General features: G+C 36.1%; 4 protein-coding genes across 4 annotated transcripts; 2 read left to right on the top strand and 2 right to left on the bottom strand.

Annotated features, from left to right (window-relative positions):
• The first annotated feature begins 7,794 nt into the window (after positions 1 to 7,794).
• LOC104808076 (glutathione S-transferase U25) lies at positions 7,795 to 9,061 on the top strand. Its single transcript, XM_010533596.1, has 2 exons — positions 7,795 to 8,141; positions 8,569 to 9,061. The coding sequence occupies exons 1-2, from the start codon at positions 7,827 to 7,829 to the stop codon at positions 8,911 to 8,913; spliced, it is 660 nt and encodes a 219-aa protein (XP_010531898.1). The 5' UTR covers positions 7,795 to 7,826; the 3' UTR covers positions 8,914 to 9,061.
• Positions 9,062 to 12,788: 3,727 nt separating this feature from the next.
• Positions 12,789 to 13,855, top strand: LOC104808074 (CASP-like protein 2A1). Its single transcript, XM_010533595.1, has 3 exons — positions 12,789 to 13,003; positions 13,154 to 13,274; positions 13,471 to 13,855. The coding sequence occupies exons 1-3, from the start codon at positions 12,810 to 12,812 to the stop codon at positions 13,753 to 13,755; spliced, it is 600 nt and encodes a 199-aa protein (XP_010531897.1). The 5' UTR covers positions 12,789 to 12,809; the 3' UTR covers positions 13,756 to 13,855.
• Positions 13,856 to 14,779: 924 nt separating this feature from the next.
• Positions 14,780 to 20,125, bottom strand: LOC104808073. The gene is made up of 8 exons (XM_010533594.2): positions 19,898 to 20,125; positions 19,315 to 19,474; positions 18,485 to 18,608; positions 18,040 to 18,383; positions 16,162 to 17,944; positions 15,371 to 15,627; positions 15,172 to 15,279; positions 14,780 to 15,071 (listed from the first exon to the last, which is right to left on the bottom strand). Exons 1-7 carry the CDS (start codon positions 20,032 to 20,034, stop codon positions 15,205 to 15,207), a joined length of 2,880 nt encoding a protein of 959 aa, XP_010531896.1. The 5' UTR covers positions 20,035 to 20,125; the 3' UTR covers positions 14,780 to 15,071; positions 15,172 to 15,204.
• Positions 20,126 to 20,804: 679 nt separating this feature from the next.
• LOC104808072 (inter-alpha-trypsin inhibitor heavy chain H3-like) lies at positions 20,805 to 25,925 on the bottom strand. Its single transcript, XM_010533593.2, has 13 exons — positions 25,399 to 25,925; positions 25,134 to 25,292; positions 24,814 to 25,026; positions 24,635 to 24,724; positions 24,361 to 24,477; positions 24,017 to 24,286; positions 23,766 to 23,922; positions 23,491 to 23,568; positions 23,167 to 23,267; positions 22,668 to 22,838; positions 22,408 to 22,482; positions 22,220 to 22,327; positions 20,805 to 21,377 (listed from the first exon to the last, which is right to left on the bottom strand). Exons 1-13 carry the CDS (start codon positions 25,792 to 25,794, stop codon positions 21,042 to 21,044), a joined length of 2,271 nt encoding a protein of 756 aa, XP_010531895.1. The 5' UTR covers positions 25,795 to 25,925; the 3' UTR covers positions 20,805 to 21,041.
• Positions 25,926 to 26,283: the final 358 nt, after the last annotated feature.

Genomic DNA, 26,283 nt, shown 5'->3' with positions numbered 1-26,283 from the left:
TAATTCTATCCGAGTCTTGTAGGGAAATACATCTTCAAAAAATGAAGCGTCTCTTGATTCAACGACTGTATTCGCATGTATTTCAGAATTATCTGATTTATACACCAAGAATCGGTAAGCACTCGAATTGTGTGCATAACCAACAAACACACAATCTATTGTCTTTGGTCCTAACCTAGTTCGTTTAGGAATAGGGATAGGAACCTTAGCCAGACAACCCCATACTCTCAAGTATTTGTAGCTAGGTGATTTGCCTTTCCACAACTCATAGGGTGTTTTGTCGAGCCTTTTGTGGGGCACTCTGTTTAATACAAAATTACCAGAAATCACTGTTTCCCCCCACAAGTTCTGAGGAGATCAAGAACTTATTAACATAGCATTCATCATCTCTTTCAGCGTTCTATTCTTGCGTTCAGCAATGCCATTTTGTTCTGGCGTATAAGGGGCTGTAGTTTGATGGATGATGCCATGATCTGTGCACAATTGCGCAAAAGGTGACTCATATTCACCTCCTCTATCGCTTCTCAAAGCTTTGATTTTCTTTCCAAGTTGATTTTCAACTTCGTTTTTATAGAGATTAAACATCTCTATTGCCTCATCTTTACTTCTCATTAAGTAGAGATAACAATATCGAGTACAATCATCAATAAATGTAATGAAGTACTTCTTTCCGCCTCTTGTTTGCACATATTTCAAATCGCATACATCTGTATGTATCAATTCCAAAGGTTCAGTACTTCGTTCAATATTTTTAAACGAAGACTTAGCAAATTTCTCTTCAACGCAGACTTCACACTTGTGGTCTTTGTCTAATTTAAATTTTGGCAGTAGATTACAAGACATTAATCTTTGCATAGACTTAAGATTCACATGTCCTAATCTACCATGCCATAATCTTGACTCAATCAAGTAAGCAGAAGAAGTAGAAGCTTTATTAATATCATTTGCGGTTATATTGTTTGCCGCATTGGTGTTACAAATGGTCATTACATTCATCTTGAACATACCATTTGCTAGATAACTTCTACCCAGATACACACCATCTTTTGACACTACAACTCTCTCAGATTCAAACACTAGCTTAAAGCCTTTCTTTGACATCACAGATCCAGAGAGTAGGTTCTTGCGAATGTCTGGCACATGAAGAACCTCAGTGAGCGTCAGCTTCTTTCCAGATGTCATCTTCAAAATGACTGAACCCTTGCCTTCCACTTTGGATGCAACAGAGTTTTCCATATAGCAGCTTTCTCCGGTGACAGTGTCATAGGTGGTGAACATCCATTTGTTAGCACAAATGTGGCGGGTTGCTCCAGTGTCAATCCACCATTCTCTCGGATTATCTCCGACCATGTTCACTTCTGACACAACTGCTACGAATTCAGACTCCCCATCTTCTACTTCAGCTACATGAGCTTGGGTTTTATTCCCAATTTTCTTCTGGGCACCTTCCTTGCGATGGTAGCAGTCCTTCGCTAGATGTCCAGTCTTGCCACAGACGTAGCAATTCCCCTTGAATTTCTTGGAGTTGACATTCTTATCAATCTTCCGCTTCTTAATCCCTTTGGCCTTAGTCGTCTCAACGACATTTGCCTTGGATCCAAACTGCCCATTCATTTTAAGAATAGTTTGAGATTCCTGCCGAATTCTCACACGACGATGTAAATCCTTCAAAGACATGTCCTTAGGTTTTTGTCTCAGGTCATTCTTGAAACTCGTCCAGGAGGGAGACAATTTTTCAATCAGAGTTGCCACCTGGAACCGTTCATTTACCATGATATCTTCTCCCGCCAAGTTGTAGAAGATGATTTGTAATTCATCTACTTGTTCCACAACACTCCTTGTATCTACCATACGGTAGTTTAGGAGCTTGGCTACCACCCTTCGTCCTTGGTTAGCCTCTTCGACCCGATATTTATGATCAATCGCTTCCCAGAGTTGCTTTGCCGTAACATATTTGGAGAAAACACCATAAAGCGAATCATCCAAACCGTTCAGCACAAAGTTCCAACACATGAAACTGTTATGTTTCCATTGTTGGTAACTAGCTAGAGATTGTACATTGCCCTCCTCTGGGATTGGTTCCTCTTCAGTGAGGTACCGAGACAACTTAAGCTGTGTTAAGAAAAACAACATCTTTTGTTGCCAGCGTTTGAAATTTAGTCAAGACGGGATTTGTACCTCTCATAAAAGAGAGAGATATCGCTGGGCCCCTCGTGTGAACAAGACTGTAGAAATGTGTGGCTGGGATAACAACGTTCGCAACGTTTGACACTTGATTATTCATATCTGTGCCAGCAACATCATGATTAACGGGGTTCGTAACCTCCGCTATATGAGGATTCTCATCGATATCCATAGCAGGAATCTCATTCCCTGGAGCAGTATTTGAATCCATGGGATTTCTTGGATTATCAATGATCTGTTGAATAAATCCAATCATTGTTAGCTTTCACAAAGCTTATAAACTAAACCGAGTTTCACTTAACTTATAAATTGGTTTTCCTCGCTTCCAGTGATAGCCGGAGGGTTCACCCCGATTCCCACGTCCTTACTATGAGGAGGGTATAAAGGGCTTCCTCTTCAAACCCGGCCCGCTAAGACAAAGCTTGCTTTCCCAATTTACAGGAAAAGTTACTTCCGATTTTGTTTAACCTTTTTTCTTTTTCTTCAAAAAAAATAATAATAATAACATTCCTTTTTTTTCCCACAAAACACTTTTAAATAAAATATAATGGGCTTTCTCTTATGGGCTTTTAAATTAATCTCTTCAAATTGGGCCAAGACTAAACTTTTCAATTTGGGCTTACTCTTTTGGGCTTTTCAATTAATCTCTTTGAATTTGGGCTTCAATTTTAAATTTGGGCCTTAAACTCAATTTGGGCTTCACAAAACAACTATTTGGTTTTTTTTTTCCAATATTTTTTTTTAACCTAGTTGTTTTTAGATCCAAATTCGTGTGAGATTTTATACCAAAATTAAAAGGAGATTTAGGCACTTACCCGAGAAGTTTATCTCGTGTTAACCATTTCGAACTTAAGATTGTTGGGGACGGCGGTTGTTGACGACGGCAAAACTCCGGCAATTCGAGCGATTCCAGATAAGTACCTGAAATTAAAAGATTATTTTGTCGAGGCCTGTGAAACACAGTTTCCTTAAGTTCGATTTACGTGCCACCTCTAAAGCTTCGAGGCTATTGGAGCACGGTGAACTCCCAGGATACAACGACCGCGTATTTGGAAGAAGCTTTCCAAATACCAAGCGAACTTAGAGAGAGATATGAGCAAATATGTGAATGCTCTTTTTCTCTAGAATGCTTGTTTCTTTTCTGTGTGTTTTTTATGAGCTAACCCAAGACCCCTATTTATAGTAGAGGGGAGAATCTCAAAACAAATCAATTTGAATTTCAAAATTCAAATTTGATTTTATTTTGATATTATCTCAATCTTATCTCAATCATATTTGATAGATTTTCTGCGGATTTGAATCCAATTTGAATTTGAATTTCAAATTCAAATAAGAATATTCTCTTAATATTCTGCAGATTTAAATTTATACGGACCGGGCTTCTCACGGGCTAGGCCCGTTTTGATTCTATCAAATAAACCCAAATCCAACAGGGATGAAGGTGGGAGTAATCGCTAGTGTAGGTGACACAGACAATGAGTGGCTCTTGAATACCGTTAGGCCAGAAAGGTACGAGAATGAATCGAATGCACCAGAATAAGAGAAATGTGAAGACTATTTAGATATGAAACTAAACAGTCAAAGATAAATTAAAGGAATTGATTGAGTTACACAAGATGTATCTACCTTTTCGGTTATCTATCTCGAGAGAATTCTAAAATTAAGTGTGTTTACTCTGAAGTAGTCTTAGAATGAGTGACATATTGAAAAGTAATTTTTGGGATGTGTGCAAGTGAGAACAAAATACGCTAAAAAATATTGTGTTGATGTGTGAGGATAATTTCATCATTCCGTAGTGGTCTCGTTACACGATATCTATCTCATTATCTAACAAATAATAAATTTCAGATACCACAAGATAGGATACCCAAACATCTATGGGTCTCGGATAAAAATGCCTAAACTAATATTGGTCTAGAGCGGAGGCGGCGAGGCTGTAAAGGGGCGAACGATGAATAAGAAATGATTACAGATTTTTTTTTAAGAATATTGGCATATATGTAATAAAATTTGTAGCCGCATTTCATGAATGTCGGCATACATTATTCATCAATTCACATTTCACATCATTATAAACATAGCGACGTTACATATTTCAATATACTATATTGTGTTGACGTGATTAATCGATTATTAAAAAATAATTACTAAAACGTACATAAATTTCATCCTCTCATTATAATGCGTTGACAACATGTCTTTTCCGTAATTTTACAATAATTTGCTCAGTTAAGAATATTAAAAATTTAAAACTTTGCAACTCAAGTTTTAAAAAAACGCTCTTGGTTATTAAAAATATAGTCAAAATATATAAGAATACTTTATGATGTAATTCTTTTTTTTTCTGTCTCGTTTGATTTCGTACAAAAGACAAATATTGTAAGACAAAATTGGCATACTTTTTCTCGAGTTGTTGGCCTAACAAGTTAGTTTCCATTAAAATTAATTTATATAAAATCAATGTAAATTTCAGGTGTGTTCGAGATACAATTAATTTAACATAATTTATTTTTCTCATCATATTGTTTTTTTTTTGGTAATGAATCTCATCATATTGTTAAATTTTAATAATATATTAATATTTGAATAAATGGAGAAAAAAAGTGGTATTAGAATATCTCTACATTTTTGTGGATCACGTTTAGTGATAGAAATGAAAGAAAATACAAAGTGTTCTCATCTATTTTCCCCCGGGGGCTCACGTAAGAAAATTTAATTTCGTGGTTGTAGAAAAATAAAATGCGGAAATAAAATAAGACAAATAGAAAGGAACGAAATTATTTTTATTACTACATCTTTTCTTCTTCTGGTTACATTACAATGAAAATGAAATATATATTTATATGAAAATTAAGAAACAGAGTAAAAAGGAAATATAGATACAATGGAAATAAATCAGATACATAATATTTGACATAATGATATTGTATCTATTATTATTCTCCATCATATCTCAAATCTTATTTTACTCCAATCACATATTCGTTTTCCCATTTTAACATTTCCCTCAAGATTGACTTTGAAAGAATGAAAAAGTCAATCTTGAATTGATAATGTTATAAACCGTTCAGACATTTTCATTGTCTCTGGAAAAATTCATAAACACCAAATTTTGTTCTTTTAGAGAGCATTAACCATTTTCAAATCACTTCATTTGACTTTAAAGTTCTAGCTTTAACTCTTTTTGTCATAGCATCTTACTTGATCTTAAAATTTTTAGCTTTGACTTTTGTTTGTCATAGCACATCGTTTGAGTTTAGATTTTTACTTTTCTTTGAACGATTTGGATATTTGAACATCCTAAACGCAAAAGAAAGAAGAGATTAGAAAATTTAAAAAAAAACATATAGTTCAGATCGCAACGCTGCTCTGATACCATGTAGAAAAATAAAATGCGGAAATAAAATAAGACAAATAGAAAGGAACGAAACTACTTTTATTGTTAGATCTTTTCTTCTTCTGTTTACATTATAATGAAAATGAAATACATATTTATAGGAAAATTAAGAAACGGAGTAAAAATGAAATATAGATACAATGGAAATAAATCAGATACATAATATTTGACATAATGATATTGTATCTATTATTATTCTCCATCATATCTCAAATCTTATTTTACTCCAATCACATATTCCTTTTCCCATTTTAACAATGGTGAGACTCGTGAAATTGAATTTAGGGAGAGAAAGTGGTCATCTTTTTTTTATTAAATATACATTAGTCGACATCTTACAATTTCTCAAATTTATTTTCTATGTTCTTAAAACTTTTTTCACCTCAAGTTATGGTGAAAGGTTCTATTTGGTTTTGTAATATTTCAGATTTCATTCTTTAGGGTTTAATTTATAAAAAAAAAAATTACACATTCAAAATTTTTATCGAGATTCAATTATATTTAGACTTAATTTTTATTTTAAAATATTTATATTTTTAGACAGAAATTTTTCTCCTTTGAAAATTTTTAATTTATTTTGACATTTGGTAAGAATTTAATTTGAGAATTTTGTTTCTCCTTTTGAAATATATGTGGTGCTAGTCAAAGCCCAATTATTGGGTCTTCTTATAACTAAATAAAGTTATTAAAAGATATCCATAATCAATTTAAACTTTTGTCTCTTTTAAATTTACATCACATGTCATTTAATACTCTGCTCTAACTGAAAAAAAAAATCATCTGATATCAAATGAACGTTGACTGGTCAGCCCTCAAGGCCCAACCAAATGTTAGACATTGTGATGATAGGGTGGATTTCGTGGAATATCCAATTATTGGAATTTGACTTTAAATATTTTTAAATAAATTAATATTTTAAAATCTGATACTGTAATCCTAACTTTTGGAATTTAGTTTTGGATATTTTAGATATTGGAATACAGAAATCGAATCTTTATTCTGAATTCTAAACCAAAATCTATATTTTTAGATTAAAATATTCATTTATTTATATCTTTATTTACAAATATTTGAGATTAAATCGCCAAAAATATTTGTAAAATTGATAAAAGACGAAAAAAATATTTTGATCGTTTTCATACTTATTTGGATATATAAGGGTAATCGACACTGAAATCCTAGAACTCGAATTTGAATTAAATCTATTGATAGTTCGCTTGTAAAATCTAAATTCAAATCCAAATTTAAAAAAATGATCTTTTGATATATAATCTACTAATGAAATAAATAAAAAATATATTATTTTTGCACATTCTCTATGGATGACCTTAGCCCAGAATATTTTGTACTCTTGCCCTTATTATGTATATATCATATTTAAATAAAGATTTTAGAAGAAATTTGCTGAAATATTCAAGGTATCGTTGGAATGAAGGTATTGTGGAGAATAAATTTTCCATTTTTTCGTTTACTTGATATATTTGATTCAATTTCGTTCGAATTCAACTTTTTTTAGTTTATTCGAAAAGATTATAAGAAATTGATTTTCATATCGATTAAATTCATTTACACGAAATTCTAAGGAAGTGATTTAAAATTGGGAAAATCCAAAAAAAAAAAACACTAAAATTTACAATTTTGACAAAAAATATACTGAATTTTATTTTTTGTAAATAAACATTAAACTTTTTAAACGAATCTAAAAAAACATTGAATTTTTTAAATAATAAAAAAAATACATAAACTTTTTTGCGATTATAAAAAAAACACTGAACTTTTTTAGTGATCCAAAAAAAATATATGAACTTTTTTTTATTGTAAAAAAAACTAAATAAAATAATCTAACGTGTTTGCATCTCATTGGGCTACGTCATTCATTTTGTTTATTTTGACAATCGTAGAAGAGTTAAGTGTTTATTTTGTCAAACTTATAAAATTTAATATTTATTTGATAAAATAAAAAATTCGGTGTTTTTTTATAAAAATTGTAAAATTTAGTGTATGAGATTTTCCCTTTAAAATTTGGATTGCATATCTCAATATTAAGTTTACTTCCCAACACTAAAGGGCCACCGCCCAAAAATGCCACCGCCCATGGAAAGGAAAAAACGTGGACAGCGTGCTTGGCGTCACGTCTCAGAAGAGATAAAGAAATAAATACAAATCCTTTAATTTCCCAACACTCTCATACACACCCTTATAAATATATACATAATCATGTCCGAGCGTAAGAAAATATACAGCAATGGCGGACGAGGTGATCCTACTGAGTTACTGGCCGAGTTTCTTCGGGATGAGGACGAGGATCGCTTTGGAGGAGAAAGGAGTGAAGTACGAGTACCGATCTGAAGATCCCTGGAACAAGAGCGAGTTATTGACCCGGATGAACCCGGTTCACAAAACCATTCCGGTTTTGATCCACAACGGTAAACCGGTCTGCGAGTCTCTCGTTCAGGTCGAGTACGTGGACGAGGTCTGGTCCGACAAGGCCCCGATCTTGCCCTCTGATCCTTACCAGAGAGCTCAGGCCAGGTTCTGGGCTGATTTCGCCGACAAGAAGGTACCCACTTTTCACATTTCAATTTATTTAGCTTCGGTTCGGTTCTGTGTTTTTTTTTGTCGATTTCTTTTTTACGTGTTTTGGATCGAAACTAGGGTGATCATGTTTGGTTTCTTTTTGGATTTTGTTTGTTCATTATTATAAATATTTATTTTTTAATAAAATTTTCTATATTTTCAGCCCTTTTTTGTACTTTTCGATTTGAGATTTTTTTCGATTTTAAAATAATTATCTTTATTCAGTTGTACTTGTGACATGATATGTGATTTAGATAGGGTTATCTATCATTGGAATCAAATCCTTTCGGTTTTTGGATAACCAAATCGAGATGGAAACCTCTATATCGTCTGGTTAAGTTCCAAGTTGATTCCTAAACCCTAAAACCTAAAGAGACAAAATAAATTTCAACACGTGCGTAAACAAACAGCTTTACGAGGCATCGAAAGGGGTATGGATGAAGAAGGGAGAGGAACAAGAGGCGGCGAAGAAGGAGTTCATACAAGTGCTCAAGACTCTCGAATCAGAGCTCGGAGACAAACCCTATTTCGGCGGCCAGACATTCGGGTACGTGGACATAGCCATAATCGGATTCTACAGCTGGTTCCACACCTACGAGGTGTACGGGAACTTCAGCATCGAAGCTGAGTGTCCGAGGTTCGTGGAATGGGCCAAGAGGTGTTTGCAGAGAGACAGCGTGGCCAAGTCGCTTCCCGACCCCAAGGAGGTTCCAGCCTTCGCGGAGATGCTCAAGAAGATGTTCGGTCTCGACTAAGACCATAAAAGATCTGTTGTTCGTTGTGATCTTTGCTTTGATGATTATTTGGTTAAAAGAATAAGCTATGTTTTTTTGTTTGTTTAATGTCGTGATTGTTGTTGTAACGTTTGCAACGGAAATAAAATAAAATTAAGCTTAATATTTATTTATTTAGTTTTTGCGTGGTGTGTAACTACTTTTACGGCACCGTAGAAACTATCACGTGAAAAAAAAAAAATCGATATCTGGAGTAGATAGATGCTACATATCAATATCATATCATGCATGGGTGAGGTGTCCGATTTCCAATCCGAATTATTATTTATTTATTATTTATTATTTATTAATTGAAGGAATACGTCATCCATGTGGTGCGACTCAACAGCCACAAAAATTACTAAAAAAATGTAAAATATATTATTATTATTATTATTATCATTATCATTATTATTGTTATAAGAAGGAATACACATCCATGTGATGTGACACAACAACAGCCACAAAAATATACTGAAAAAATGGAAAATATATGTTTGTAAGATATTATTATTATTACAACATCCATGTGATGCGACTCAGACAACAGTTACAAAAAATACTTAAAAAATGCAAAATACAGTAATATATCATTATTATTTATTATAAAAATACAAATTCCTAATATTAATGAACGGTTTGCCATAACGTTTTTTTAATAAAATACAAAAGAGGGTCCTGGTTTTGATCCACAATAGTAAACTGGTTCCCGAATCTAAAAAAGCTTAGCCGGTCAACGTAAACAATTCGTGTGTAGTTTTTGGTTGTTTGGACAGGAATTCACAATTAAATTAGTAAAAAAGACCACAATTAAATTTAGGCGCAATTGGAAAACTATGCTAAAAACGTCATTGTCTTCGAAAAAGATACAAAATTTTTTAAAATTTAGAAACTGTATCTTTTTTTAATTAGTACTAAAAATACCCTTTTGTATTTTAAAACTTTACAAACTATACTTTTTTTTTCTTCGAAAAGATTCCTGATCCAAGTATGCATTTCATTTCGAAGAATTTTTCGGACGAAAATAAGTTCTTCCAGATGATACATCTTCATTTTGAAGAGTTACCGGATCAAAACAAATTCTCCCGAACAAAAACTAATTTTTCTGGATAAAAAACAGTTCTCTTGGATAAAAACAAGGTTCTCCCAGATGAAAAAACAGTTCTTTCGGATAACACATTTTCCAAAAAAAATATGTTTTTCATGCTGGACGTTTTTTTGATGACAATATTGAAATTAAACAATAAGATAATGATATTTTTGTCAAAAATTTATATAAATATATAGTTTATAGAGGAAGAAAAATATGTATAAATTTCCAATCATATAACATATTTGGCACATAAGCGTAAATTTTTTCTTAAATTTAAGAAGCATTTAGCTTAAATTTATTCACGTTTTGTTGTAATGTTATTTGGCTCAAGACTTAATTTGTGAATCAAATTGCAAATTACTTATGCCCATGGATCGACCGACTTATATTTTGACCAAATGGATTTAATGGTTAGGGAAACTTGTTACAACTATAAATACAAACCGCCAAAATGACAGACATAACAAAGTATACAAAAAAAAAAAACATAAAATAGTAAAGGCGTAATTATGATGGAGCATCATTTCTATTATGGTTAGGATCCTTTTCGATTCTATCACTTCGATTTTGTAAAAGCTATATCCATCCGTTTTAATATTTTTTTTGTTTGGTTATGGTTTTATTCGGTTTGGATTCAGATTATTTTAGTTTTTAAAAATTTTATTCGTTCATTTTTTAATATAAATTTTCAATTAGGTACGGATTTTATTTTGTTTGGCTTGAGATCACCTCTTATTTTCTGTTTAGTTGCTTTATTATTTTTATATTTAATCCAAATATAATTATTGTTTTTTAAAAAAATCATATCCGGTTAATATCTTATTTGGGTTCCGTTTATATAGTTGTAACAAAAATATTTATTCGTGGAAATAACTTTGGACCAATAAAACTGCAATGGTTCTGTTAAGTGAGGGAAAAAAAAATCATAAAAGGGGGGGGGTGGAATGAGGGGAAGTTATCGGCCCATACCGCTTTTATAAAGCCCAATTAAAGGAAAGAAGCCATTTATTGGGCCCCAAATGGGACAACATGGCATGAGACATCCTCATACACTCCCATCCATTATGCGCTAGGATTTGCCTATTTCTATGAACTGTAGTTCACGGGTCTTTGGCTCACTACATCTCTCCATCGGTCTTGCACCAAAGAAATGTGAATACCCTCTCCAAAGCGGAACTCGAACCCATAGTGAAGTAAACCACTTTGCATCCTACACTCACCAATGTACCACCCACAATCGGGTAATCTATTCCATCTCATATCCATTCATCAAGAGAATCAAAATCTACTTTCGTTGAATCCTTTCTCTCATCATGATCTGTTATTTTCTTGTCATGAAATGGGAGATCTTGTTGTGTATTTAGTAGCCAATTGAAATTTCTAAATTTGCTAAGCACTCTCAGTCATTATGATATATTTATATATGTATATTGTGTGTATATATATGTAAACATTAATAAGTAAATGAAGTCTATGAAAGAATGACGAGAGAATGACCAAAAAAATTCATATATAGGAAAATGAGGGGACTAAGACATGGGTTTGACCTCCATACTCTTTCATTTATAACTCCACACAACTGATTGTGATCACTTGGAATGTGTGTTCACTGGATAATGTGGAAATTGTTTCAGATACATATATACACACACACACAGTTATTAGTAAAGAATTGGGCAGTGTAAAACAATGTTTGTTGAATGTTTCTGCATATGTTTTTTGGATTTAGCTATCCAACACTAGGATATCCTTAATTTTCACACTCAAATTTGACAAACAAAAATTACTATCGTGGTTTTTCAATTCAAATTTGGATATTCGGATATGTTAAATTGTGTGTATATAAATAGATACACTCAAGCTTGGATGATCTAGGTAAGATAATATGCAAAATATATGGTCTTATCCCGTATTTAAATCCGAACATTGGTAAGGGTATTCACCTGAATTTTTTCGATATTCCGATAGATGTAGTTGAGACAGATGTTTGGTGAACTTTCAGATCAAAATATATGATTCGTAATCATTCTACCATGACTAGAACAAATATACTTCTAGGGTTTTTTTTTTCATTTTTTAAGGAAAAAAACGATAATTCAACTCTTGTTAACATATTTTCATTTTTACTTGAAATATATGTAGTTTGTAGGTGAAGTATAATAGACAAGAATGTGCAATTCTCAAAAGCTTCTGGTACTTAACTATCTGAATACTATTATGGGTACTATAAATACCCTTATATGGACCAACAATATTTTTTTAGGTAACCGAATATCTTGTGTCGAAATCCATACCAATTCCGGAACTGGAAGCAAACCTTGTGATTGTAATTATATATGTTTCTCTTCCTAAATTGAGACTCGAATTCGGGACGGAACAGATGTTTTACATCCATATTTCACCGGTTGAGCTATCGAAATTTGTTTTATATGGAACAACAATGTTAATGTATAAAAGCTATGATGTAAGAATATATATATGCAACTGGGAAAAGAAGAAATCATAAAACCCTAAAGAAAAAAAAGAAAGAAAACACAAACATATATATATATATATATGCAACTGAGAAAAGAAGAAATCATAAAACCCTAAAGAAAAAAAAAAGAAAGAAAACACAAATATATATATAGGGAAGTGTGGAATAGAACTGCTATGAATATCGACATTGAATGCTCTCAACAACTACATCCACCTCCTCCTCATTCAATTCACATAAAAATTTTCCCCTTATTTATAGCCACTCCTTTTTTCTTCCCCATTCCAAAGAGAGAGAGAGAGAGAGGGGATGGATGATGAGAAGAGAAGGAGCGGCGCCGGAGGAGCGGCGGAGGAGGAGATGAGCGCGGGGATCCGTACGGCGGAGACGATGCTCCGGTTGGCTCCGGTGGCTCTTTGTGTGGCGGCTCTTGTTGTCATGCTCAAAGATTCTGAGTCCAGTGACTTTGGCTCTGTTTCTTACTCCAATCTCATAGCTTTCAGGTACATATATATATATACATACATACATCATATACTCGTATATATGTAATGAATTCCATGAAAGGCTGATTAGGGTTTGTGTGATAATGAAATTTAAGTACAGTGTTTTTTGTGAATATATGAATATGTAAAAAACGTGTGTATGTGTAGGTATTTGGTGCATGCAAATGGAATATGTGCAGGTTACTCTCTTTTGTCGGCTGCTATTACAGCAATGTCTCGCTCTTCCTCCACCTTTCCTCGTGCTTGGACCTTCTTTTGCCTCGACCAGGTTGCTCCATTTCTTTTTATTTTTTTTTATTTATTTTCCCCAATTTAGTTGCAGGCCACTATTTAGAAAGTAAAAAAAATGAAACATTCATATAATTTCCTGATATTTTTTTTTATGGAACTATAAATATACATAGTTGGAAATATTTATATATATAGCTTCGAAATTTAAAAAAAAAACATAAATGAAATTTCAGGTGTTAACGTACATGGTGTTGGGAGCGGGAGCAGTGTCGAGTGAGGTGATATACATAGCGTACAGAGGAGACTCGGCAATCACATGGAGCGAAGCATGCAGTTCGTTCGGTAGCTTCTGCCACAAGGCAACTGCTTCTGTCGTCATCACCTTCGTCGTCGTCTCCCTCTATGTCTTTCTCTCTCTTCTCTCTTCTTACAAGCTCTTCTCTCTCTATGGTCCTCCTCCTTCGTCTTCTGTTCATTCCCACAAAGACACCGTCCAAGTCGCTGTCTTTGGAGCTTGATCCTTGCTTTCCCTTTGAAATTTCGACAAGACATGTAATGTATGTATGTATGTATGTAATAAACATATGCTTTTAAACTTGTTCTTTTTTTCTTTCTATATATATATTTTTCATAATTTAAGTCCTGTCTGTGTTATGAATACATGCAATGTTCTCTATCACTTTTTTTTTTTTAGGAAATTCACTAGACTTTCAATCTATTTAATCTTTTTTCGGGATCAACCTTTAGTCACACAATTAATTACGTCTCGTGTAGATGCTCTCTACAGTTCTCGTCTCTTTCTCAACATTTTTAATCAGACCTTTATTTATTTTTTCTTCCCCAATAGATATAAATCTTTAGTCTTTCTGAAATTTGGTTTTGGTTTTGACGGGCATACATCCAATCAATTATAAAATTCGAGATTCACTCGCTTTTGCGAGTGTTGTCATATCATTGAATTCGACGTTTCCTCTCCGTCTCGCCTGGCTGTACTCTGATTACGGTTTTCTCGTCCCTTTTGAAACGCCCGTGGAATATTCAAATTCGGGTAGAAAATCCTAGGACCCGAACTTCAGGGATCCAAATCCCGAGTTTGGAAAGGGATTTAACGCATGAGTGATGCCAGTTGCCTAGTAAGACCAAATGAAGTCCATGGCATGACTGGTGTGCACACAAGTGTGTGGACCAAACCCCATGCCCCACCAAGTTGGGCAGTTTGGTTCAATACACACACACTCATCTTACAACCCCACCAACGACTTCTTCAGACTATCACTGTCATGCCCCACCCCAATCATTTGCCTAATTCTCTACTTCCAAATCCTAATCACCATTCACTCGCACTAACTCTTATCCAGCGCTCGGGCCCCAAAATCGAATTCTCTGACTTAAAAGAAAAACTCGGGTACCCGCCCTACGGAAAGTCACTCCAAATGAATTTCACAAGAATGATGCTCTTTCCACGGTTATGTATACAATAAACATCTTATATTTCAATGTTATCAAGTATATATGTAATGCTAACATAATCTGCAATCAAAGTTGATTCAGGAAAAGAAAAAAAGGTAAAAATAAAACGGCTAAAAATTCCTAGTAACAAAGCATCCAAGGGAAAACCAGCCGTTTTTAACTTGCTACAACGCTCAACCACAAACGCCAAGGGACAAATATACTGTTAATACACAATAATTATAGAAGCTAATGATCTCAGAATCATGAAAAGTTTCTTTATTTCGAATCATAGAAGAAACACGAGAATGGAGTTTATATAGTGATGATTGATCACGAACCTAATCGAGTCTGGCAACACAAGCTTATTAGTCCCAAAGAACACCTACACCAGATGTTTCAAGAACAGAATGAGATCAACTAGTTGAAATGAACAAATCAGTTAACGATTTCTGAAATGAGTCGATCACAGATGTAAGCTTTACCTTTTGTGCTCTTCGTTTTCATAACAAAATTTCCTACTTTTTTCCATGGCTCCTGATAAGGGAATGGCGTTTCAACAGCCCCTGGGAAGGAGGAACTCGGTGTTCATCCTACAAATGTTTGAAACGCAGTGTTCAGATAACTCGGAGAATAAAAGAAAAGGATGGGGAGGGTGAGAAAGGAAAAAAAAATTAGAAGGACCTTGCACAGAGATGCAGCTGATTCCGATTCCATTGTCTGGATTTGAACGTTCTCGGGTGACTGGAATGCATCGAGGGCATCTAAAGTCAGCTGCCACCCGCAAACCGCCTCAGTGAAACCCGAAGAATTTGAGCTGCTGCTGTTGCTGCTACAACCAGCAGCAGCCACATTTTCATTCACCCAAGGGCAGTAACAATTGTGGTACTTTATCGGGTCAAACTCCACGACTTCATCATTGCTTTCCCCATATGGAGGCCCTGAAATGCATCAGCATGCTTTTAGTAATATTTCCAACTACCAAATGATATCAGAGCATTTTGCTCAAGTTGGGGTGGGGCAGTGAAGCAACCACAGGTATATGCTCTTTTAATAAAAACGAGCTAATATTTCCAGATGGGATAGATATAAGATTTTGTCGAATTTTAGTTCTATGGCATAGCCTTAACTATAAGGTATTTCTCATTTTTCTATGACCAAAATATCTACTTTCGGTTGGGTCAAATATCGGAAGAGAAAAGGTCAAACTCGGGAAAATAATTTAGGCTTCCTGAGCAAACACATAATTTAATTGGTCTTCACGATTAAAGGAAGAGATCTCTAAGAGTACCGAACCTTGGCCATTGGCAGTGTAACTTTTTGTAGTTGTCTATTACCAAAATGTCTACTTTCTGTTGGGTCAAATATCGGAAGAGAAAAGGTCAAACTCGGGAAAATAATTTAGGCTTCCTGAGCAAACACATAATTTAATTGGTCTTCACGATTAAAGGAAGAGATCTCTAAGAGTACCGAACCTTGGCCATTGGCAGTGTAACTTGAACTGGGAAGCGCAAAACCAGCAGTGGATGGAGATTCCTTTCCAGTCTGAGTCACTTCTTCCTTTGATGCTTCATAAGCGGAACAAACAATGGCATTACAAGACAACGAAGGGTGAAAACTATCTTCATTCACCATCCCATGCATGTTACTCATCTTTTCACCGCTTTCAACGGATTCCGCCTTTACAGAATCAACAATTTTTGAGCCACTGTCAGCCCTTCCAATAGATTGTGACACTCTATCTTGACTATCCCCATGTCTATCCGCTCGATCCATTCCCCGCAGCACAAAATCATCGGTAAGGCCTTGTTCTGGTGCAAATTCACCGTTTTGCCCTAGATTCTCGATAACTTCAGCAACTTGTTCCATGTCTCCGATGACACAGTCTCCCCTATGGAACGAAATGTCAGCTCCATGGATTTCTGCCTCATGGCTTGCACCCATTCCAACACTACCCCCGCTGACACCTAAACTCAGTCCATCTCTCCCATGTGCAGTGACAGTTTCTGTGTTCAGCACTTCTTCACCATCATTTATGCTGCTAATACCTGGTTCGGCATTAGATCGAACAGGAGCTGGTTGGAAGCAAGCGCTCTGCTGAGCTTGATTGCTAAAATTCAGTTCTGAAGGATCATTCAAGTCAACACTTTGGGTTGTTGCGACAGAGGGGAAATTTATATCATCAAAATCTCCGGGACGGTTTTCTACGCTTTCCATAGAATCATCATTCGCACTGTGGCAAACTGTATCCATCGCAATCACAGAGGAGACATGTGTAGAATCTCTGGCACCTGGGAAAACCATACCTTGTTCATTTACGTCACTAAATGGATCACCTCTATTTATTTCCTTTTCCATCTCAGCATCCATAGAGCAGCTAGGGCCCGCAACAGAAGAATCTCGCCCATAAAAAGGACGAGAAGTTTCGCACACATTAGAGCCTCGAGTACGCTTTGAAGGACCTGCTGAATCCCGCATACCATCATTAACTTCATCACCATCACAGTCAACAACAATTCCTTCAACACTGTCAGCTTGTTGCATCCTTATATAAGGCCTATCAGCTGTGCTTCCACCATCATCCATACTCCGCTTACGAGTACTAGGCCCTCGTGATTCATATGAAGCAGCACGATCACCAACTTCACTGCCAGATGGCTGCCTCCGCAGCAGGTCTCTTTCTCTGTCCATAACTTGGTAATTATAAGGTGTCACTGACATATTCAGCTGTGCAGAGGATGATGCACCACCTGCAGCTTGTTGTGAACTTACACCAACATTAGATACTAATTTCTTTTTCTCTGATGTCGCAGCCTCATCATCTTCGTTTTGCTCTTGTCCCACGCCTTCATTGGCAAACCATCCATTGATTCCACTAGTTGCACTAATGCCACGTGTGACTCCCATTTTCTTGCTTGTTTCAGGAAGATTAGTACTACTAGGTGCAAATGGAATTGGCCGAGAAATGGTCAAGAAATCCCAAATTCTGATGGTCACACCGCACAAGCTACAATCCAGCAGAGGAGATCTGGACTCTGATTTATATTCTGGGTCCAGACCTTCATAATTTCCAGAGGCCTTTCTGGATGAAGCTGAGAGCTGTTTCCTGCTTGGGCCAGGGTCTGGAAGATGACCTCGACCTCTACTTGGACCAGAAGGATTTCCATTTCTAGCTGATTGGGCAGAATGTTCTTCACAATCTTGGATATTTGGAAGCCATCGAGGCTCCCATCCGCATAGGCTTATCAGCTTTTGTGCCTACATTAAGATGAAAACTCAAGTAAGCAACATTAGCATTAAAGCATATAATTCTCAAGCAAGTTAGCGGGCACATATAAACCCTAAGTTCTTACACGAGAGTAAACACTGAGTGCCTCTTTGGAGGTTCCGATTCCTGAGGCATTTTCCAATCTATAACTCACATCCACGTTACCATAGAGCTGGGGTTGTGACAAAAGGCGGTCAATTTGTGGTTCCCTTGAAGCATGCATCTGCTCAATGGCAGATAACGAAACAACTGGAAGAGAGTAAAATTGCAGCAGCCCATCACAGCGATCCTTGTAACCACCAATCAAGGCCGAGGGAGGAGTTGGAGGAAACTGGACTAAACTTTGCGGACAGCTATTTCCTCGCCAAGGACAAGAACTCTCATGCCCTCCATCGAGCTGTTTAGAGAATTCTTCCCCAGTGCTATCGGCTATTACCAAAATGGACAAAGGAAATATAATATATTAGCAGCATATAACCAATCTCAATAAATCAGCCCTTGTAATTGGTCCTGCAGTAGCAAGAATTGACCTTCAGGATGATTCAACGAATACTGCGAAGGATAATGCAGGTTTGCACCGCAGTATTCACATTGAAGTTTGTTCACATCAGTATTGACCCAGCCTCTCTGAGCGCAGGCCAAAGAACTAGCCGCCTGAAAACCAAAAAAAAAAAAATACAAGGGCGTTGCAACTAAATCACAGGAACCAACACAGAAAAGTTAATATTCATTCCAATAAAAAGAAGAGAAAGGTCAATAACCTATTAATAATAAGGTGGATTTAAAAGAATCATACACTTTGCTCTTCTTTCTTTTTCAGTTTATTGTTCTGTTTAGGTCTGACACCTTTTTATTGTAACTACACTTACAATGTTTCTTCACAACAATTCAGCTTCTCAAAAACAAGCCAGAAAAGTAACCTGAGGGGCCAACCGACTAGCTAAGTGTTTACAACCCCAACAAACACAGGGTAAATTATCTGCCTAAGAGACACTGATACCTAAATTTGAAAAATCGTAAGACAGACATTTAAGTTTACAACAGATATATCAGGAGCAGCATTTACCAGGTGGCTTTTCACCATAAAGGCTCATTAACAATATTTCCAGATGTATCAATCAATAAAGAATCTAAATTGATGATTATCCCTGATTTTCCAGATTGGTCAGATTTCAGGAGACATGTGAAAAAGCCACCACAAGAAGCACCAACTTTAGGAGAAGCACCAGACTTAAAATTTAATAAATTTCGAAACTTGTACTCCATTTCTTCTCATCCCAAGGCCTAGTACTGATCACTAAGTAATGAACACATATACGTACATAAGCAAATGCATGTAATGAGAAACCTAGATCCATACATTGGGTTTCCCAAGCCAATTTGAAGGCTTGAACGTAGCAAGACGTCTAAGTAAATCTCCTCTATCCCAAGGTCTACATGAACACCCTGAAGATCCCAGGCCTGACCAGTTCACGCTACCAGCATTCACCGGAACTGCTGGAGATGATGCCCCTGCGGAGCTGAACAATTATTGGAACTGAATTAGCCAACGATTACAACGCAAAATGAAACTACTACAATGGAAATGCAAGCTTCCAGAAATAATTCATGATATTGAGTAGAGAACCACATCAAAACCTTCCCGTTCCGATGAAACATGAAAATGTAGAAAGTTTACACATTTTGGAATTCCTGTCTCATGAACTCGAGAATTTGTGAGACATGAAACGTGATGGGCGTTCGGCTCCATCTAGCTATGTATATACAAAAAATCCAGAAACTAAACTTAAGCAAAGAACCCTAGATAAGTTTGGAGAACTAAACCCTGTTAGCCAAAGTAGTAGTTTGAGATTTGATAAGCAAATACATAAATTCCCCCCTCCCCCCGTAATTCCAACTTCTGAATTTCGATCTACTGATGCGAGGCCAAAAGATTAATGAACCTGGCAGCCGGAGTTTGGGGCGGCGATCTGGCGCGGCGGAGGAGGTATGCGGCGGAGACGGAGGCCGACGCCGATGCGGCACTGTTCCGGTTACTTCTAGGGTTTACGTTCTGCGAGCTCACGTCCTCTTCCTTCATCCTCTCTCCCTCGAGCTTCACTTTCCACAAAGCAGGCGAACAAAAAAGTTCGGAGCTCCCGAATCTCCCGAGCCTTCACAATATTTATTGATTTCAGTTTTTCAATTTAATTTAATTCAGTTAATTTGCTTTCTGAAGGATATTATTATTACCTTTTCAATTCATTGCTTGCCTCGTCATCATATTCAACGGTTGAGATGAAGGCACGTGTATTGATGGGGGAGATATTTTACCGGTTCGAGTCTGGTCGGGTCGGATCATTTTATTGTATAGCAAATGCTTCTGTGGTCGAAACAGAACATCCTCAGAAATCAATTGTAAAAGTGCCTCCACATATGTTTGTGTATATATATATATATATATATAATGAAGTTGATTTTCTTGAATTTGACATAGACACTTTTTTTTTTTAATAGAAAACCCCATTATGGCTACGCGAATAAAAATGATAAAAAATATAAATTTGTGATCTCCAAAAAAATACATAAATTTGTAAAATTCCCCCGAACTATTAAACGAAATCTAACAATTTTATTTCAATAAGAACTTGACGAAAAATCTATACCAGCGTCGTCATGTTATAAAAAAAAATACCACTTAAACTATTTAAAAATTATAAAAATTCAAAGAAAAAGAAAAAGTAAAAAATATATATACACATATGTACTTAAAATACAAAATATGTACTTACATATACAAAATATAAATATTTATATATACATATATACATACAAACATGTTACATCATGTCCGTAACAAAAAAATTATCATCAGATAAACACCGTTAGAATTCGTACAGTAATTTGATTTTTTTGGTGCAGATTGGTATATTTTTTTAAAAAAATTACAAATTCGTGTAATTTATTCATCGTTTTTTGACAAATTCGCGTATTTATATAGGATTTTTCTTCTTTTACTATCACACATTTTTTTCCCGTCCTTATCATATACTCTATGAGCTATACACACACACATATATATATATATATATGTGTGTGTGTGTGAAATTAGCCATCATCACCAGGGCAACAAACTTGGGAGCAACACTCGAAGCAGGCGATGAAAGCCACAGCGGAGAAGAGCTGGGTGAGAACGATCACACACTGATCATTTAACTTGGAACAGCACTGGATACAACACATGCAGCAGCACTTGTTGCATACCGACGTGCAGCAGTTGGATGCCGCTTTCGCCAAAACCTCTGCTGCGTCCGGCGGTTTCTGGGCTTCAAAGCCCGGGGAGACGTTGTCGGAGGTCGCTGCTACGTCCCCGAATCCCGTTCCGATGCTTTGAAGCGGGATCTTTCTCGACGCTAGCTTCTGCTTCTCGCTGTTTCTTGAAGCCTGAAAAACCGGTACAGAGTGATGGTAAGTAATCAAGTCTTTTGAATTCAAGAGAGGATTTAGAACATAGAATGAAGAGTTTGTGAGCTTTTTCAGTGCAAGTACGATACAAGTAACCGCTTAATCGAACCGATCTGAAGCAAATAACACAATCGTATCTCCAACACAATCTAATATAAAAACCAAGTGAATATTATTTCTCTAAAATTGAAAAACCGAACAAACTGAAAACAAAAATAACCAAGAAACCGAAAATTTCTTTGAAAATGAGTATTTTTATCATTAAAAACTGAATTCGAATCGAACCGAATCTAATATAAAAATCGAATGGTTACAGTTTTTCTAAACCTGAACCAAACTGAAATAGTCACCCCTACTTTAAAGGTCAGGGAGACAAAACAAACAAAGTAACAGAAGAAAAAACGCGGAGACAAAGAACCATACAAGGTAAACTCTAACCAAACTAAACTGGACAAAAATCACTTAAACCAAACAATACTGAATCAAACCAACCAAACTACACATTCAAATAAAACTGTTGTTTTCTTAAACTCTACAAGTATTACAAATGGGTCATGGTCGAAAATTTGCATATGCTCAGTCTTTCCACTTTAATCCCACAATCAAATTTAGAAGAACTACCCTGAATTCACTTGATACATGTTTGGAAGACTGAGGAGGTTTGTATGGAACGATGAGATCAAACTGTTTTATATATGTGTAGCAGTTGGAGAAAGAGTAACGCACTAGAATCACAATATTAGCGAGGGCATTGCTTTATAAGATCCGACCCATTAATCCTAGTAAGAAGCTTGAAAGAGAAATAGATACGGTGGACATACCTTTTTCTTTCCGCCCGCCTCTTTGGGTTTTGGTCCTTCAATGTTTTCCAGTAATATCATTTGAGTATATTCAGATGGTACACCAGTTTGGATGCTTATTTTAGCAATCTGAAGGGGGAAAAAGGCAAATGAAGAAACCCAATATGCTAAAGCACCCGAGGACTTTTAGAACTGACAAATTAACAAACCTTTTCTTGTAGTTGTCTGTCTTCTAAGAGCCATGCCTCTTCTGTAAGCATGTCAATAACATTCTTGGCAAGTATCTGTATAAATAAGAAAACAATAAGCGATTGGAATGATAAAAAACACAATATGAAATGAAGCAGTTCAGTATACATTTACGAAATGTGAAGTAAAATATCGGTGAATCAACACTTGAAGTGTGACTAAGGCATTCAAAGTATTAAAAAAAAAATAAAAAAAAAAGCAGCCATAAGGCTGATCTTACTTTATCAAGAGGCATGTCTTTCACATTTTGTACAGTCAAGTCTAGGGCAAAGCTGCTAAAATCTCCTAGTAGACCTTTGGCTTTAACATTTTCAGGAAACTTTCCACGACATCTTCCAGATATAATCAATGGGCTTGCAGATGAGAGGTCTGGAATGTTAGAAGGATATACCTATTATAATAACAGAGAGAGCTTCAGTCTTCAAGCATCAACTTGAGAAACAGAATCCATGATTAACGAAATTAAGAAAAGAAAAAGATTGCCAAAGAAATAAATCAAGCAGTTTCATCATATGGTAATTCAGAAAGAACATAAGCAGAGAAGCACTTATGCAACTAGATCGAACAATATGCTTCTCAGAATCTCAGATGTATGTATACCAAATATTTTTAGCCCAAAGAAGCTCCGGGGACTCAAAGAAGTGAAGTACTATAAGGCATTCACCATTTTAGTGAGGCAATATAATATCAAATTCACAAAAAGAAAATTAAGACAATACCTCGACTTCCTCTAAATTCTGAAGGGGCTCAATTGTTACATTCATGAGAATGGTGGAAAGAGCTTTGGTAAATTGTTTCTCCATTCGTTCTTCAATGTGATCTGCCCTTCAAAAAGGAAAGTTTAGCACTTATTATGGAAAACGAAGGCACAACCTTTGGCGATTTTCTACATCATTAACCAAAAAGGAGTTCGTGGAAAACCAACGAACTCCAGTTGCGAAACAGTTAAACTTTTCAGAACTTCGAAGGCAGAAATCCTACAGAACTTCAGTCAAATTTATCATGAGTACGCATGATATACTAGAAAAGACATCAAAACTAACCTGTAACATATGCGGATTCATCCTGACCCTTGGATAGATTTGCAAGCATTTTCAGGAAGTAGTGATTACAGAATATACCTGAAATATTACAAAGAGTCGCCTAATTAAATAAGCGAAGATAAATAAAAACTTACACACATGAAGATTGATTAGCTTATGTCAAATACTTCCTGGGTTTCCATTTGACACTATATTTGCACTCTTGTCCAAATTTATGGAAAGATAAATAAAAAGTAACCACAATCACTAGCATAAAACCCATGAGAAAAGTTTACCAATCCCAAAAGTGTATATGCGTGGACACAAAGATCCAGAACATGCAAGACGTTTCTTGATCACGTTAATGATGTGCCTCTCGTCTTCAACAGAACCATCAGTTATGAAGAAGATCATAGGAGCAGAGCTACGAGTGTTAGACAGCATCTCCACAGCCTGAAAGTATGGAACTAAGGATTAATGATCTGTCAAGGGGCAATGATGGCCAAACAGTTGAGCTCTAGAAGCCATAAGTGAGTGATGGAATGACCTTTTCTAGAGGAGGAAGCATAGATGTACCACCACTAGCAACAAAGGTCTCACTCATCCACTGAATGCCCCTTTCAACAGCATCTGCTGTAGCTGACTCCATTGATGTCGAAAACAGAGAAGTATCATCGCTGAAGGTGATAATGTTAAAGGAATCTCCAGCACTCAGCTTAGACAGGGCCGTGGATATTGCACTTTTTACATCTTCAAGAGGTTTTCCACTCATGCTCCCACTTAAATCAACGACAAATACTACCTCCCGTTTGAACACCTAAACTAGAAAACAGAAATCTAAGACTGCATTTAGGGAACATCTATTGGACTGGAAAAGTACAAAAATTGAACCTTTGTGCTTTGCTGACTTCCTGGTATAAGGTAGATAGAGAATATGCCTCTTTGATCAACATCATAAACAGGCGGGGATTGGAGGAAAAGCCCGCCAAATATGTTACTTGAGGAAACCTGGCATAAAGGCATAAACATGTTTACCAATAAGGGTGATGAGATACATGCAGGTGTAGAATGTTAGGGCCTTCATGTGTTATGGAGTAGTAAAAACCAAACAATTAACGAGAAGATCTTGTACAAAAAAGGAAAAACCAGACACACATGTTCTTACCACATATGAAAAGCTGAAGTTGGTGTTTGACCATTTTAGAACCTCTGCTTCATACGAAAACCCCAATCTTCCTGCATTCCTAGTCTTTTCCTGTATTACAGAAAGAAGAAAAATCAAGGATAGAACTTAAGGAGAAAGCTGAAACATCATGGAGTAGGTCCTGAAAATATAATATGCACCTTTAGAGGATGACTACTCCCTTTGCAGAGAATTTTGGTATCGGCGCCAGCATTGAGACTCAAGTGTATCTTTTCTTTCTTTGAGAGTTTCTTTACAGCAGGAGTTACATACTCGGGAAATTTGAAGGGAACATCGACAAAAAATTCCCCGTCTATATACAACAATTTCTGAGACCAAGAAAGTTTAACAGAAAGGTTCGTACCCCCATCAACCTGGAACCAATTGAAGAAGGGACAAAAGGTATAAAAAAAACACATTAGATGACAACAACTACATGTAAGAATTTACAACTACATTCTTACAGAAACTCTCAAAACACCTGTGGTATTGTCAAGGTAAATATGTTTGGTTTCAAGAAGCCTCCATTTCCGGTTCTGGGTCGAGCATTTTTCTCCATTTCATTGCCGTGATCAGAAGTGATCAATTGAGTAGTGTATGATTTTCTAGGAATCTCAACATCAACACCTAGAACTAAACCCTGTTAGCCAAAGTAGTAGTTTGAGATTTGATAAGCAAATACATAAATTACGACAATACAGACGATCAAAGGCAAAAGTTCGATTTTCCTGGAAAATTATCCGAACCTGTTCGCCCATGGGAATAGCAATCAGGCAATCACAGCTCCGGCTTCCCATCACGCAGTGAACCCGCCACGAACCTGTGACCCGAATCAGAGCCGTGTCGAGAAAACAATCAACCTCGAGCTCAATCGCGTTCATCTGCAACGGGATCAGAGCCGGTGGATCGCACCTTCCATGGACGTGAGGCTGGTAGCTCGGAAGATCCGGATTATCCACGATTGCCGGGTCGGATATAACGGCGTAAAGCATCGGCGCAGTAGGGAGGTACGCCTGAGAAGAAGACCTCTCCATCGCCGGCGAAGGACGCGGCGGCGCCGCCACTGCTCTGTCCTTGCCGAGATACACGCGCTTGGCGAACTTGAGGCCATCCTCAACGGCCTTAGCAAAATCATCCGCCATAGTTACGCAGCCAAAGGACCGAGAATGGATTCTGCACTCGATTTTTACTTTTTCTCGGGAAACAAACAGGGAAAACGTGGACGAACCGTTGAACGAAAGCGACAGATCACTTTGGAGTGGAGCCTTTTCCAGGGGAACGAACATATCCCTTGCCCCGCCCCTTCATTTAAATAACAAAATCTAAACAATTACTTTATCATAACCTCATTTTCTATGGGGACCCACATGCGATCATCCCGGTTATCGTTAACCGAATAACAATAAAAATAAATAAAAGAAAGAAAACGATTTTTTTAAATAATGATTTTATCAATAAAATCTTTTTGGTACATCCATACAAGCGTTCAAGTAGGCATCACATTATCATTATTCTTTTAAAGGTAAATGGCAAAAAAAAATCTTATACTTTTATTTTGTTTCAATTTAAATCCTATATTTATTTTTATCTTAAAAAGCTCCGTACTTTTATATTATCTTCAAAAAATCCTG

The sequence above is a fragment of the Tarenaya hassleriana genome, unplaced genomic scaffold (assembly GCF_000463585.1).
Source record: "Tarenaya hassleriana unplaced genomic scaffold, ASM46358v1 Cleome14, whole genome shotgun sequence".
NCBI classification, from domain to species: Eukaryota; Viridiplantae; Streptophyta; class Magnoliopsida; order Brassicales; family Cleomaceae; genus Tarenaya; species Tarenaya hassleriana.
This window is presented reverse-complemented; position numbering and strand designations above follow the sequence as displayed.

Bases quoted from the DNA above. Each gene is read 5' to 3' on its own strand.
- LOC104808076 (XM_010533596.1), top strand. From the start codon at position 7,827: ATGGCGGACGAGGTGATCCTACTGAGTTACTGGCCGAGTTTCTTCGGG. The intron at 8,142-8,568 runs GTACCCACTTTT...GTAAACAAACAG, and splicing joins CTGATTTCGCCGACAAGAAG to CTTTACGAGGCATCGAAAGG.
- LOC104808072 (XM_010533593.2), bottom strand. From the start codon at position 25,794: ATGGCGGATGATTTTGCTAAGGCCGTTGAGGATGGCCTCAAGTTCGCC. The intron at 23,569-23,765 runs GTAAACTTTTCT...GTAATATTTCAG, and splicing joins CATATACACTTTTGGGATTG to GTATATTCTGTAATCACTAC. The intron at 23,268-23,490 runs GTTAGTTTTGAT...TTTGAAGGGCAG, and splicing joins TGAATCCGCATATGTTACAG to ATCACATTGAAGAACGAATG.
- LOC104808074 (XM_010533595.1), top strand. From the start codon at position 12,810: ATGGATGATGAGAAGAGAAGGAGCGGCGCCGGAGGAGCGGCGGAGGAG. The intron at 13,004-13,153 runs GTACATATATAT...GTGTATGTGTAG, and splicing joins TCCAATCTCATAGCTTTCAG to GTATTTGGTGCATGCAAATG. The intron at 13,275-13,470 runs GTTGCTCCATTT...ATGAAATTTCAG, and splicing joins CCTTCTTTTGCCTCGACCAG to GTGTTAACGTACATGGTGTT.
- LOC104808073 (XM_010533594.2), bottom strand. From the start codon at position 20,034: ATGAAGGAAGAGGACGTGAGCTCGCAGAACGTAAACCCTAGAAGTAAC. The intron at 19,475-19,897 runs GTTCATTAATCT...ATAATTGTTCAG, and splicing joins CCCCAAACTCCGGCTGCCAG to CTCCGCAGGGGCATCATCTC. The intron at 18,609-19,314 runs GTATGGATCTAG...TTTGGTTTTCAG, and splicing joins ATTGGCTTGGGAAACCCAAT to GCGGCTAGTTCTTTGGCCTG.